The sequence below is a fragment of the Haliotis rufescens genome, unplaced genomic scaffold (genome assembly GCF_023055435.1).
Source record: "Haliotis rufescens isolate VD_foot unplaced genomic scaffold, xgHalRufe1.0.p SCAF_1, whole genome shotgun sequence".
NCBI classification, from domain to species: domain Eukaryota; kingdom Metazoa; phylum Mollusca; class Gastropoda; order Lepetellida; family Haliotidae; genus Haliotis; species Haliotis rufescens.
In genome coordinates, this window is record NW_025963779.1 from 26,279,574 (window position 1) to 26,295,017 (window position 15,444).

The 15,444-nt window shown below is 40.6% G+C and overlaps 1 protein-coding gene across 1 annotated transcript; it reads right to left on the reverse strand.

Annotated features, from left to right (window-relative positions):
* Window positions 1-2,066: 2,066 nt before the first annotated feature.
* Window positions 2,067-12,568, reverse strand: LOC124130015 (proton channel OtopLc-like). Its single transcript, XM_048403945.1, has 9 exons — window positions 12,112-12,568; window positions 11,091-11,127; window positions 10,644-10,758; window positions 9,528-9,673; window positions 9,412-9,494; window positions 6,269-6,432; window positions 5,725-5,938; window positions 3,875-4,000; window positions 2,067-2,842 (listed from the first exon to the last, which is right to left on the reverse strand). The coding sequence occupies exons 1-9, from the start codon at window positions 12,566-12,568 to the stop codon at window positions 2,067-2,069; spliced, it is 2,118 nt and encodes a 705-aa protein (XP_048259902.1).
* Window positions 12,569-15,444: the final 2,876 nt, after the last annotated feature.

Genomic DNA, 15,444 nt, shown 5'->3' on the forward strand with positions numbered 1-15,444 from the left:
AGTGTGGTTTCACGCTATTTTAACAATAGTCCATTAATATCACGGCGGGTGAGACCAGAAACGGACTTCACACATTGTTCCCATGTTGGTACCCGAACCAGGGTCTTCGGCGTGACGAGCGAACGCTTTAACCACAAGGCTACCCCACCGCCCTATCTGAGTTGTGAAGTGATAACAATATATATTATGAAAATCTTGATGCCGGGTGACGCCTTGCTATAGGGTGGCATAATATGGATATAACGGATCAGGGATCTTTAAAAAAAACATTGGCTACCCATCCTTTCACACGTATCAAGTTTGCCAGTAGCCGTTGAAAGGGGGTCCCAGAATCACTCCTCTCTTGATCCTTGTCACGTATTCGTGGGTGTCACCTAAATGGTAACGCCTATGACCTACGTCACATTGAAATTGTCTTCCACTTTCTGACGGCAGATGATAATTACTATGCATTCATTAATGTTATGACGCGCAGGAGTGGGCGTTCTGTTGTGGCCGTGCATTGACACAGACCCACCACCGTCAATATATGGCTGACAGTCAAGAATGAAAGTCCATCACTTCGAAATTATTCACGTGTTAAGATTTTCAGTGAAATTCGTTAAAGCTTGGTGATCTTCAAGGGTCATCTGACAGATTCATTCAGGCATGTAGAACAAGATGTAGACAAACAGAACGGAACAACATAAGACATGATCTCAGTTAATGGATTTTATTTAGATTACTTCCCAAAAACCTAACAGGCTTGCGCCTGAAAATACATGTAAATATTATCACCATGTCCACTAACGTTATCATTTGGTCACCTGAACATTCTTCACATATAACGGAAAATTAGTACAACAGTTAATACAACCTACACGCATAACAAAGACGTTACCATTCAGTACAACAGAGATGATACCATTCAGTACAACAGTCAACTCAACCTACACATTGCGGAGATGTTACCATTCAGTACAACAGTCAACTCAACCTACACATTGCGGAGATGTTACCATTCAGTACAACAGTCACCTCAACCTACACACTGCGGAGATGAAACCATCAGTACAACAGTCAACACAACCTACACACGTAACGGAGATGTTACCATAACAAGAACAGTCAACTCAACCTACACATAACGGAGATGTTACCATCAGTACAACAGTCAACTCAACCTACACATCGCGGAGATGTTACCATTAGTACAACAGTCAACTCAACCTACACATTGCGGAGATGTTACCATTAGTACAACAGTCAACTCAACCTACACATTGCGGAGATGTTACCATTAGTACAACAGTCAACTCAACCTACACATTGCGGAGATGTTACCATTAGTACAACAGTCAACTCAACCTTCACATTGCGGAGATGTTACCATTAGTACAACAGTCAACTCAACCTACACATTGCGGAGATGTTACCAATAGTACAACAGTCAACTCAACCTACACATTGCGGAGATGTTACCATTAGTACAACAGTCAACTCAACCTACACATTGCGGAGATGTTACCATTAGTACAACAGACAACTCAACCTACACATTGCGGAGATGTTACCATTAGTACAACAGTCAACAAAACCTACACATATAACGGAAATGTAATCATTAGTACAACAGTCAACTCAACCTACACATAACGGAGATGTAACCATCAGTACAACAGTCAATACAGCCTACACACATTACGGAGATGTACCCATTCAGTACAACAGTCAACTCAACCTACACATAACGGAGAAACTACCATTTAGTACAACAGAGAAGTAAACAATACATGGCACAAAACTATCACTTGGTTACAAGCTTGTCTTTCGTCAGTAAAGTCTGTCTATTGGAAATATGTATAATTGAGTCGCATCCCTTGAACAAGCATTGCTAAAGTCATCACAAATGCCGATCAATACATAACATGTTATTAGAAATCACGGAAATGATAGGTGGGTATTACTTTGTTTGATACCTTTAATACTGGGACTATAAGTCCAGTGGGAATGTATGCTCTCCCAACGTTTTCATTTCGGATGCGAATACCCGTGTGTAACGACGCTTATATTTATACTAATAATTGTCAGTTTGACAGCTCCCTCTTCCATGCCTGCTTCCATATGTTAGACAGACACACTGTTGAGTGAAACCGGTAGAATATGCCAAGGGGAACGGACACGTGAGTGAAGATTGACCACGCCTTGGTTCCATAAAGAGCCACCTGGAGGGGGTTGTGTTCCATCTTCTGTGTCTCAAAGACATTAATTCCAAACATAGCAAAATTACTTATCAACAGAAAGGTGATACATTCTCTTCCTGGTTTGGCCCGAACCTGGTGTGCATTAGCAACCGTCATGCGCAGCCCGACAATGATGAACAACGCCTGTGTGGATGCTTGGAACACCATGATAGAATTGGTAACGATAGTGAGACAACCCTCCAGAGTACCATAGTGAAACATGGCAGATACAATACTGAACGTGGAATAGAGCATTAACCCACTTAAACTGATCAAGAGTAGCGTTTGTTCAAGGCCGCGGTGTCCTTGACGGTCGAAATGCATGCCTTTCATACGGTAACTTCCAATACCTAGAGCCGCAGTGGCTACGATATATATCGACGTTTCTGACAGGTGCCCGACAAGGGAGGCGATAGAGCCGAGATGTTCCTCCCCCAGGAAAACATAGAAGGCGACGAGACAGATGACGGCGAACACAAGGACGAGAAGTCCGCAGAAGAGACCCCTGCTGGACCCAGCACAGTCGACGCTCATACGGTGTAGTTCGTGTTCCTCATCGGTCTCCTGGGGTCTGTGTGTATGGTCACTGCCGACATTCTTCCACATCAGGTACAATATACCTGTAGAAAAACAAGGTCATTTTAAACTTGGATATTGTATCAATATTTGACCCATTTTTATTTTCAATGAAACTTCAAGTGAGGCTAATACTTTCTTTCTCCTAAATGTATTTGAACATCTGCATCATTCTCTCTTTAGAGACTCTCGGTCGATATTATACCATGGCTTAGCTCGATCAGCTCAATTTATCGTTTGAGGTTATATTATACCCTGATGGGCAAAAGACAATATACACCAATGTTTGATGGTGACTTTAAATGAAACAAACAAGAAATATTTTTTCGACGGAGATGTATTTGATACGTGTTTTTACTTTAAGTTTGCAGTTCGATTTCTTTGGCTTATTAACGTTTTGATAACTTTGGTAATTTGTTGGTCAAATCCAATCTCCAATCACCACATTGTCTAGAAGAATCCCGGAAGGTACTTTGGTATAACATTGCAATGTCGCTTTTCTCGATTTGCGAAAAATTCGATATTCAATTTCCACAACTCAAGTTAACAAGGTTTTCCTGTATTTATTTCTTGCATAGTGTCTACAGTAAACATTTTCCAGGTCAGATAATACTAACAACTTAATTAATGATTGTATTCAGTTATTCAAATTGTAATACAATTGTTGTTTTATGAGAATAAAAATACAGTGAATATGGCTATCCATTCAGATTTCTCTTAGGTTATCAGACTATATGATGTTGTTTGTTGTTTGTTTGTTGTTTAACGCCGCACTCGGCAATATTCCACCTTTATGACGGCGGCCTGTAAATATTCGAGTCTGGACCAGACAATCCAGTGATTGACATCATGAGCATCGATCTACGCGGTTGGGATACGATGCCCAACCAAGTCAGCGAGCCTGACCACCCGATCCCGTTAGTCGCCTTTTACGACAAGCATAGTCGCCTTTTACGACAAGCATAGTCGCCTTTTACGGCAAGCATGAGTTGCTGAAGACCTATTCTGCCCCGGATCCTCACGGATCTCAGATTATAGGAGGTAATGCATTTACTGTAACAGTATGACCTGTCTACCTGCGGAGATGAGGCTGTATTCAATGGTACAAGGGTACAGGTAGTAGGCGGCCTGCTCAACGACTTTCCCCATCATGGCATCCCAGTGACAGCTTAATTCAGGCAAGAACGACCCCGCCCTTTCTGCTGAAACAACAACATAGAAGTACTGCGTAATCCTCGAGCAATATTTTTCTATAGGGTCCTCGTTTCATAGCTGCCTTCCGTATTAATACTAAGGCTTGCTCGTTGTTCTGCTGTCTGAATGTATGCTTGGATACCGCGCACCATATCCCTCTTTTATACGCAAATCAAGCACTCGTGGTCACGATCCCAAATTTACGCTCTTTACTTATGAAACATGCATTTCACAGTTATCACGCTCGGCTTGTCAACGGTTGTGTTGGTGTTCAGTTTAGTATTGAAGATGTTTATTTCTTATGAGTCACCGTGGTGACATGAAGAAGTTGACAAGAGAGACATATATACAAAGAAATGAGACAATAGTTAGTGGAGCATACGCAGTCCATATTTTACATACTGGGCTAGTCGTAAGAGGAGAGGTTTATAAGCACAAGGCATAAGTGAAACACATTTTCAGTATTTGGATATTTACAATAATATAATGGGAGATATTTATTTCTTAATGATCCAATTCATGGCATTCTAGTATCAAATGGAATTCATCTCCAATTTTATTTTTCCAGAGAGAGCAAAGCCTATCTTTCCTATTGAGGTTATACCATCGGCCAGTTTCAATTGGGAGTCGGTGGTTGGTGTAATAAACCCGCTTGTACTTCCATCAGATTCCTATGAACAGTATACATAGTCGACCAGAGACACACTCTGTGGTACAAAGTAGACACGAGCCTTCAACCTTCATTGACTACAGCTTAAGGAGGTCAACAGGTCAATCTGCATCAGTAGCAAGTTTGGTTTAAGTCACTCAAACATTATTGTGTCTGCTTTATCATATTGTGTTATATCTATTTATCTAGTTGTATTTACACGATGATGTTGTTTTACTCATATTAGGATAAAGCTACAATGCTAAAAGCTAACCAAACTTTTTGAAAAACGGCAACAAAGAGACTATGGGCTGAAACATATTTTATGCTGCAAAACAATAAGCTGAGATTTGTGAACCTTTTAACATGAAATAAATAACAATAAGCATGTAAGTAGTATGTGCTTGTTAGTGACTTCCTCGATGACGGCCTGCAAGGGAGGTAATTCTGAAAACCATTCTCAGCAAATTGAGTAAATTTGGACATTAACTGCACACATGGCAGAAATAACATGACCTTCGGATTCTGATCGGCTGAGACCCATTCTGTTATTTCAAATGTACCCTTCAAAAATATTAGGTAAATTTCCCATGTTTGCATTACATTTGCAGCATACCAAACCACAATTTTGTATCTCGACTTAATATTTCCGGATATTTACGATAGTTTCCGAATGAAATAGATCTTGGGGAATAAATCTCAGTTTGTTTTCTGTCGTCTGTTGTTGTTCGATGAATGTGAAAAATAAACGAAGTGGAAACATGCCTGACTGTTGTATTCATACATGTCATACAATAGCTATGCGCTGGTAATTGAACTTGTCCTCCGGACCATTCGGTGACATGAGTTGACGTACCCTCTAACGTAGGGGGTACGTCAACCTATGTACCTCTCGAGACAGGTGGACAATTAATAATGTCCGACCCTAGCTAGAAATGTGTAGAAATGGTGGTGCTTAATCCAACATTACGTTCTGAACTTCGAACACATGTTTACCACATTCTTTAAACAATCAAACACGATTGACCGCACTCACTGTTTCGTGTCCATACCTGTAGCCTGCCTATACCTGCCTATACTCACCTGCACCTGTGATGGCAGAGCTGTCCGTGTGTCTCATACTGAGAGGAGTAGAACCCACCCGAGTCTGTTGCTGATCGAGGGCCTGGCGCATCTCCCACTTCTGTGTCACGTGCAACGTTTCCACGACAATGCTCCTGAGCCAGACACATATGTTGGTGCCACACATGTGCATGAGTCCAAACTGTGCCAGAACCTTGTAGCGGTAGATGCACATCTAAGTCACAGAGGGAATTTAAATAAAATGTCTCTTACAATAAAATTAAAGAAACATCGGGCGTAGATTAATGATTTAAGGCATTTGTGAATGAGAAATAGCGAGCTTTTTTCAATATGAACACCCACATATTAACACGCACGCACACACACACACACACACAGACACACACACGCACACCTATCTCTCTATCTCTCTCTCTCTCTCTCTCTCTCTCTCTCTCTCATTCACAAGAAGTAAGTGACATTTGCCCCTTTCATTACAACTTTTTAAATTGACGTCGTGTCGTTCTTGGGGCTACGAACCCTGATAACATCTGTGACCACTGACCTTGGAGTTGATGAACAGGAAGTACAGCTGTACGAAGGTAAATGCGAGTTTGGCCACGGGCTTAATGGCTTGGATGACGTCACTGCACGAGTCATGGTAGTGCGTTATCTCGAAATAGTGACCTATGGTCAGTCCACTGTGAATCATGCTGCCAATGCCAAAGCCTGGAGACATAGGTGTTATGAGGAAGTGAATCTTGACATTTACTTGACAAAACGTACACGCACAAAACATTGTCGAAATGATCAGCTCGGCTGTCACTCTTGAATTGTCAGGGTTAATTGGTATATTTAGTTTTACCTATATCACCTCTGTGTGTGTCATGACCTTGATTTTCACTCAAACGGGTGCTTCCGTACACCCGTCGCCATCATTGTGAATTAACGGTGATTCGTTTGTGTACGGTCGAGAATTAACGGTGATTGGTGAGTGTAGGGTCGGGAACTAACGGTGATTCGTGGGTGTGCGCACATGAATTAAACTGAATTCGTGATTTTACCGTCTTAAATTGACAGTGATTCGTGAGTTTAGGACGACAAGAGCTGAATTGGTCGTTGTTAAGGTCGATGTTCATGTTAAGGTTTTCAATAGGACATGTGCATCATGCTCCATGTAGCAGCTTATTTTTGCTCAATTTTGACAGGATGTTAACCCGTTTGGAAGGCGGTACTCACTGAGAGCATCTACTGATTTACTGAGGACATCTACTGATGGTATCTTCTAGGTCTTCGTCAGCTGATTTCCTTAAGCCTTTTCTCAGCATACATGATACGCTCCTGCATCGCACATGAAATGCTTTGAGGGCTTCAACAATGGTCATCAATTATAAAAAGTAATGGAATTGAGTTACTAAGATCTTTTGACATTGGCATGTTGAAGACGTACATAACCCTTGTCTTAAAAACTCTCTGAATTGGAACACACCATACATTTCTAGCATAAAAACATACACTAAATGCGATATCCATGGTGTGAAGTGCAAGTAACTATCGATTCTGAATAATCTGAACACAGCATATAACTGTAAAAAGGGATGGGAGGACTCGGGCTACGGACGGTGCCGAGACAGAATTCATTCAGCAAACTCCGCACACTGTCGAGAAACCATTTGGAATAAACCCCAACGCCCTTGAGACGTTGACATATCGAACAATCGGTCAAAGAATGGAATAAAACCAATGAGTTTTGTCGTGACACATTTATGCGACACACACGTTTGTGCGTTATGCGTCTAGGTAAGACCTAAAACCTGAATTAGATCAACTTGCGAGTACACAAAAAAGACTTTCCTGAAATCCTATTGTTGGAAATAGCTCTGATTTACATGCGTTATAAACTGACATGCAAAATTAAAATTTACCACTTTCAAAATAAAATTGCAAAAATTTAAAAACGCAACTTCTAACTAAATCAATGCAAAACCCCAAAATGCTCTAGGCAGAAAGAACACGTCCAGGGCACGTTCTTCGTTTGTAGAAAATGTGAAATAGTGAAAAACATGTGCCGCTTGGGCAGCCGAAACTACACGTTCAATAAGGGTTTATAAATGATGCGGACGACATGTCAGACACTCACACTGATAATAAAGTACCACAGAAATGCCACGACTGACACCAGAACAACGCAAGGCCCTGGGTATGATATAGATGGGAGACGCCCATGCCCACATTGGTACACACTTTGGTTGCTCTCGTGTTGCTGTAACTAACCTGAAGCAACGTTACAGACAGACCGGGCAGACATCAGACAGGCAGACCCAACTACACCTAATGAAGACCGGTACTTGCGTACTTTGCATCCATTCCTGACAGTGACATCATCAGCGACGAATGTCTTAGGGCATATGGTTGTCGAAAGACAGTGGTCAGGCGACTCGGGGCTCAATCAATTAAGGCTTAGTGACCTTACCGAGGGCATTTATTGTCAGCCTAACATCATCGTCAGAGATTGAGATGGGCCCGGACTGTACGTCGTTGGCAGCGACGTGACTGGCAGAGGGTCTTCACTGATTTAAGCCGGTTCTGGCTTTTCAGAGCGGCTTTACCGCCGGGTGGTCAAGCGTTCGGGAGATCGTGCCGTATGGTCGAGGGGGTGTTAGGGTGTGGGGAGGAATTAATTCCCTTGCAGCCAACAACGTCAAGATGTTGCCGTGTCCAGCACGCTCCCCAGACATTTCCTCCATAGAACACCCCTAAGATGTCATGGATCGTCGTGTTCCACAGCGACCACATCCTCTAGCCAACCGACAAGAACTGATCCAGGCCCTCAAAGAAAAATGGCAACGACTGACTTTATCTGTGCGTCGGAGAGGTTTCGCGTTTGTGCCCTTTGTCCATTACGTTGAAAGTTAGTTTTTGCTACTGTCGTGCCAATATCGGATGCCGTATGACTGTCATTTTAAATGTTGATTTCGTTGAGATTGTGATATTTTCTATACATTCATGCATCTATCTGTTGTGTTCTTTTTTTAAAGAGTCATTTAAAACTATGGTAAAGTTTCTTTAGGCCGTCAGTGTATATAGCCCGGGGCGGCATGTCTTATTAATGTTGTAAAAAAAACTAAAAATATGGCTAAGTGCAGTCTTGACCAATAATTGGAAAAAAGCGTTTGAACAATAACATTGAAGGACAATGTTTCCATGGCAACTCGGTGCCGGTTTTCAAGTTTTAAACAAATATAAACTACATTTATGTATACTACCCAACAATACCTGTATATTTAAGTTAATAATTAAAAAACAAAGTTAGATATAAGAACGGGTATGGTACTAACAGACCAAGATTCATAATCAGGGCGAATCTTAGATTCAAACTTAAAACCATAGGATCGCATAAGTGAGTGAGTGAGTGAGTCAGTATGGTTTTACGCCGCTTTTAGCAATGTTCAAGCTATATCACGGCGGGGGACACCAGAAATGGGCTTCACACATTGTACCCATGTCGGGAATCGAACCCGGGCCTTCGGCGTGACGAGCGAACGCTTTAACCATTAGGCTACCCGACCGCCCCGGATCGCATAAGAGACGCAACTCTGCATTGTGAAATTTTATATATTAGATGTCAGCCCGTGTATTCTTTAATTTGAATTCTACACTCGTTAAATACATCGCCCACAGGTCTACATATCTGTCATTTACTCTCACCTACTGCACCGAGCCTCAGATAAAAGCTACCGGTGTGACGACTAGTTGTGCTGTCATCAAATGCTACTTTCCTACGTCTTTGTCTATTTGAAGAAGAAGATGCAGAACTCGATGACCGGGAATGGTCATCTACGTTGAGGCGGAAGTTGCGAGAGAAGTTCCGCACGAAATCTCGAATGCTACGTCTGCGCCTGCGCAGAAGGTAGAGGTAGACATACAGAAGGAATCCCATGCTGGTGCAGTACAGGTAGACATAGAACGCCTGGAAATTGAACCAAACACCAGGTTAGAAAAGCACACGGTCAGATACAAGAATCGGGGTTTATTTCATTAAGAGCCATCGGGACAGGTGTCCACAATCGACCAACGCGGGGACTTGAATTTGTTGCCTTAGACGTGACCAGTCAATGCTTTTTAACCAACCACCCAGCAGTAAAAAGTATGATTGTTTTAAACATTTTTCCTGTCTGGTGGCATCACTTTTCTTTCCCAACAATGTTAGCACGTGGCCTCCTCCTACATGTAAACGAGTATATATTAGGGAGGCTTCTAGGACTCACAAGACTGTTGAGTAATGACTGTAGCTTGTTATATATCTTTCCGGTTACACAAGCCAAGCTATCGTGACATAGTCTGGACAATTGTTAATTAAATACGTATCCACGTGATAATGTAGAGTTTGTTACATGGTGCACTGATACAAATCAGTCAAGTAATTTCGTCAAAATGTAATTAAGTCACTTTCTCTATGTAATTACATGTAGATTTACATTGCCTTCTAACATTACAAATAGCTTTTCTTTCCCGAGACTGCATGGCTTAAGACGACATCCTAATAGGATTCAAGAGTAGCCAACAGAAGTGAGTGAGTATGGTTTTACGCCGCTTTAAGCAAGATTTTAGCTATAACTAGGGGGGGGGGGGGGGGGGGGGGCACAGAAATCGACTTCACACATTTTACCCATGTGGGGAATGGAACCCTGGATCTTCGACGTGACAAGCAAACGCTTTAACCACTAGGCTACCCAACCTCCCCTTGTCAACAGGAACGTCTGAACTAATTTCTACCTCTGGTGAAGCTTACGTTTGTATGATTTGTATTCCGGAACATTGTTAATCCCAGCGATATCAGTCAGAAAGATACTGTCCGGATTACCGTGGACTTTTTTGTATAAATCAAATACTCTAAAATAGGAGTAAAGAAGAAGAGTATGTTATGCGCGGTAGCTTACCTCAAAGAAATATGGGCGACGAGAATCTACGAATGTTTCTGCTATGGGTAACACTGCACCAAGCATGACCAAGAATATGCCGTATAGTCCACTCAGTATTCTGAAAACATTCTTCCTGTTTGCAGAAACATGAAGACGGAGAGCCCATTACTGTATATGCAATAAATGCGCCTCCTAAACATGGCAATCTGTTTTAACTTTGACTGATTACAGGGTTCATCAATGCACATCATGGATATTTAACGTACGATTCAGTGTCTTACGTTATGTTCAACAGGTCGATATTCAAAGAAATGTATTCAGATATGGCATAATACTTTGAGAACACACACACATTCATGCATACACACATACATATGCATACATAAATTTAAATATCTGTCTGTGGTGCGTATGTGTGTATGTGGTGTGTGTGTGTGTGCCTGTGTGTGTATTGGCTATGAATACCTGAGTTCTGTAGACACACCCCTCTGGACAGCGTCACCTGCAGACAAAATATTATCGTGTTTTGTACCATGATTTTCATCTGAGTCAGTAAATAGTCGATTGGACAAATATCTCATATAAAATATGAAACTCCATCTCCCTGCTTAAATTGTCATTCGGGCATAGAAGATGATTATCATGTATCATGTACTCTAATATTAACCAACATATTACTTTCATTATACCAATATAAGACAGTTTGTTAAATTGATGTCAAATATGGATATTTTGCTTAGATGAGATATCTTCCTACAAATAGAGAATCTCACCCGAGTATATTCCATGGACACCCAGTAGTATGGTTCGCTTTGTTTTATTATATTCACCTATTTCGTAATGACTCAGGTAACACAGTGGTATGTCAGATTTAATACTTGTTGCCCTTTTTATATTGTGGAACTTTTTAATCAAAGAGTCTGTTCTTATACAGAATTGTATGGACGAGGTTATTGCATACATCCACAACATAAAATACTGACACACATGTAAAACCCTACACAAAGGTATTACATTGCCGGGCAAAAGCAAGTACTCCCTATGAATTTGGAAAGTTTCAAAAGTTATCAAAACATTACTAGTCTGAAAACAGTCGCGAAAAACACTACAAAGTTGAAGTTCAAAACATAACTATGATACCCATATCAAATATATCCTCATCGAATAACCACTTTTTGTTTGCTTCATTTTTAGCCACCATCGAACATAATCTATATTTTACCCGGCAGTTAAGATGTCAGGTATCTGAAACAATGACGAAATGATGACAATGTCGATACCAGTCATTTGTCTACAGTTACATCCATACATCTAAAACAATTTTGGAACACGAACAATACAATTCATACAATTCGTTAAGTCAATATGAAGTACTTACAATTATCTACAGAAAATAAAAATATAATAGAATCAGGAACATTCCTTCAAAAGAGTGACTGTGTACTTGCCATTATGTTTTGGCAAACGTGAACTGGTAATGTCGTACCTGTTATTATATGAAGCAAGGCGTAATCCCCATCAGTGTCATTTGGCTGCTGAGTTGTCTTTGTCGATTCCAGATCACTTTCAGCTGTACTTAGCAACGACGTCGTTGCAGTTACCATAACTTCAATGTCTCTCATCGTTTCACAAGCATCAACAATTTCAACCGTATCACGTGCCCTGATTTGGTCACCAACTCTGGGAGTTGGACCCTCACTCACAAAAGACATCCAAACTTTCGGCTGAATGTTTGGAAGGTTTTCGGAAACTTCAGATTCCATTCTTGCATTCTTCAACGCACATTTAAAGTTTTCATTGAAATCCCCATTTCCACCAGCACCGGCACGACGTGGAATGGCCATGGGCATTGCATTTGAAAACTCTTTCAGTGTCGTTGAACCTTTTGCAGCAGGTTTTACATATTTACTATCTGTGTCTTGAGTAAACTCTTGGTCCTTCATCTCGATAATTGAACGAAAGATGTAACTGGTTAATATGTCATCTGTTTTGTTTCAATACAAAGATGGAGCCTGACAATCGAGAAAGACTATGGCGTGCTCTGTTCTCAATACATTCAGTCTCCAAGAAAATAAATATCAGCACTCTTTTAAACACTGGACACAGCGTGTATCAGCCACTATACGGGTGTCAGGTCATGCCATAAGGTCAGACCATGCGTGTCAGTCAACCTGTTGCCTATCTGTACGAACATCTTGAAAAGGTCAACTGAAGAGCATATACCCACGGTCGATCTGTGTCAAAATATGATGTGGCTTGAAAACGATACCTATATTAAAGCATAATGTAGTTTACCCAAGACATGTTTAATCCAAAGACAGAACTTATGCTTATGAAAGGAAAAAGGTCATTTCACAATCGCGTTTTATTCCCAAACCATTTGGTCGATTGTCAACAATATCCTTGAAAAATATTGACATGTTTAAAGCAATTTATAAAAAGAATCTTTGGTCGGGAGAAATAAAGGGAAATGAAAAGGTATTCGTTTTTGAAGAAAAGTCAAAGGGTTACTTCGCTCCCAGTATTGTCAGATTCACTGAAAGGTCTCAAAGAGTCTCGTCAGGAGAAAAAATCTGTAATCACTTGTGAAATTGTGAGTCGACGGATCAATAAAGTAGGAGGCAGAAAATATTATGAAATGCCTGAAGCACAACAAATGACGACCTGGACATTGTTACGACAAGAAGTGTTTCTATCAATGATAAAAGATATGAAATCTCAATGAAATCTGCCCTTTATGGCATCACTGATGTTATCTGCTATTGTAAAAGATATACAAAAGAAGACCTCACCGAAACAACTTTTATGATAAAACGAAAGATAATTCCATTCAAAATGGATTTCGTGGCCATTATCAGCAATTCATTTAATGTTTCGTATGAAGCGAATGCTTAATGCCCCAGACATTGACTTGGTGGACTCATTCAATATAGTCTGTTATTAATGAAACTATTACGTGTATGAAGCCTGTATAGCATGTCTATTTCTGAGCGCATTATTTGAAATTGATCAAAGGAAACGTAAATATCCATGGCATACGATGAAGAAATGTACCAATCAAAATGTCAATAAAATTATAAGCTGGCTGCATTGATACCCCCTGTCGCGATACAAACCTTTGAATTGCTGATAAGTATGGTCGTGTTATTCCCGCGTTGTGTTATTTTGGTACTTCATGTTATAAATACCTTTGAAGCATCAATAATTGTGCTTGTTATTGTAAAATTATTAAAAGGATGTCGCAAAGCATTTCGTAACAGGACATTTTCGTATGTAATAGCCATGTGATTTGCTTAAGACCTGCTTCAACAAATCTCACTGCATGACGTCAAAAGTTGTCATTTGAAGTTATTTTAAATGCCACCCTCTTATGATTAGAACAAAATAAAATTCCTAAGAAAGATTGTATCGTGTTATTTTGTGATTAGGTGAGTGAGTGAGTTTATGCTTTACGTCACATCGGCAATATTTCAGCCATATCGTGACGATTGTGATCAGGTGGAAAATGTACCTTGAGAGTAGCGTTGCCTGTATGCGTACGTGTGCGTGTGTGTGAAGCAAGTGTAAGGTAGTGTGTGTATGTAGGTAGATGTACATTCATGTATCAGTGTGCCAGTGTTTGTACCAGTGTGTTTAGGATTGTGTTTCTCCATGTGTGAAAGCGTATGTATCAAGTTGTGTACATGTGTGTTAAGCAATATGTGTATCAATGTCTGACACAAAGTGTTTATCAGCGTTAGGCAATGTGTTCATCAATGTCTGAAACGGTGCGTTTTATCGGTGTGTTAATAAAAGCGACAAAACCTTTCGATATTCAAAAGAAGTCAATTGTACGATTCCGACTATATCATGAGCATGTTTTTATGAATCACTACCAAATGGTGATGATACCGGGTGTTCTCGAAAACACTTGCAAAGTCAAGTCAATTGTTCACCCAACAAAACTACACGGGGACATATGGTATAAGTACAAGTTGGGAACTGCATCGGACTTTGTCATTGATGACATTGATGACATTAGGAGATGTCCTCCACATATCTACCATGAAACATTATGACAGCTTTACTGGGGCCTTCGTGTTATAACCTTGATCAAACAACTTTTGAGCAAGAGTCGTATGACGCTGGTTAAAATCTTCGTAGAATGAGATTTCTTGATTGTACTTCAAAAGCTGAAAATGTAGACACCAAAGTCTGGAGTTGCTGGAATATTACTCGACATTAAGGTTAAGTTTTTCATTTGGAAAGATGAAATAACTCCCTCCTGCCATACAGTGGAGAGTGTTTTGTCATTTCGGTGTGTAGATCAGTGGAAGGGAATTGGCTCCTTCATTGTTATTGATCGACTTCAGATCATCGCTATACCTGAAGCTTAAGATAAACTTCTTGGCCAAATTGCCTTGTTTTGATTTCGCCAATCCAAGCAGAAATTCCGATTCATGTGCATAAAGAAACTGATAAGCAAGACGGAGAGCACAGTTGGCGCCCATGGGGATGCCGACTTCTTGCCTTAATGATTTATCCCAAATTCTAAATTGGTGAACGTAATATAATGTGTGTGTCTGACGCAGTGTGTTGAGTGGTATGTGTAGAGATGACTGAAACAGTCTGTTTAGAGAGAGAGAGAGAGAGAGAGAAAGAGAGAGAGAGAGAGAGAGAGAGTCAGTAACAATAGAAACGTTTTATCTTGACACGTGTTATCAACTGGATCTAAAAGAAGAGGAACACATCTCACACAAGTAAAACCTTTACTCCAAGCTTTGGTGATAGGTTCGTCGTATTATACAGCAAATACATATTCTAAGCCTTGAACATGCCA

Coding starts and splice junctions, on each gene's coding strand:
- LOC124130015 (XM_048403945.1), bottom strand. CDS start 12,568: ATGAAGGACCAAGAGTTTACTCAAGACACAGATAGTAAATATGTAAAA. Junction 10,759..11,090: donor GGTGTGTCTACAGAACTCAG/GTATTCATAGCC, acceptor TTCTGCAAACAG/GAAGAATGTTTTCAGAATAC. Junction 2,843..3,874: donor ATACAGCCTCATCTCCGCAG/GTAGACAGGTCA, acceptor GTTTTTCTACAG/GTATATTGTACCTGATGTGG.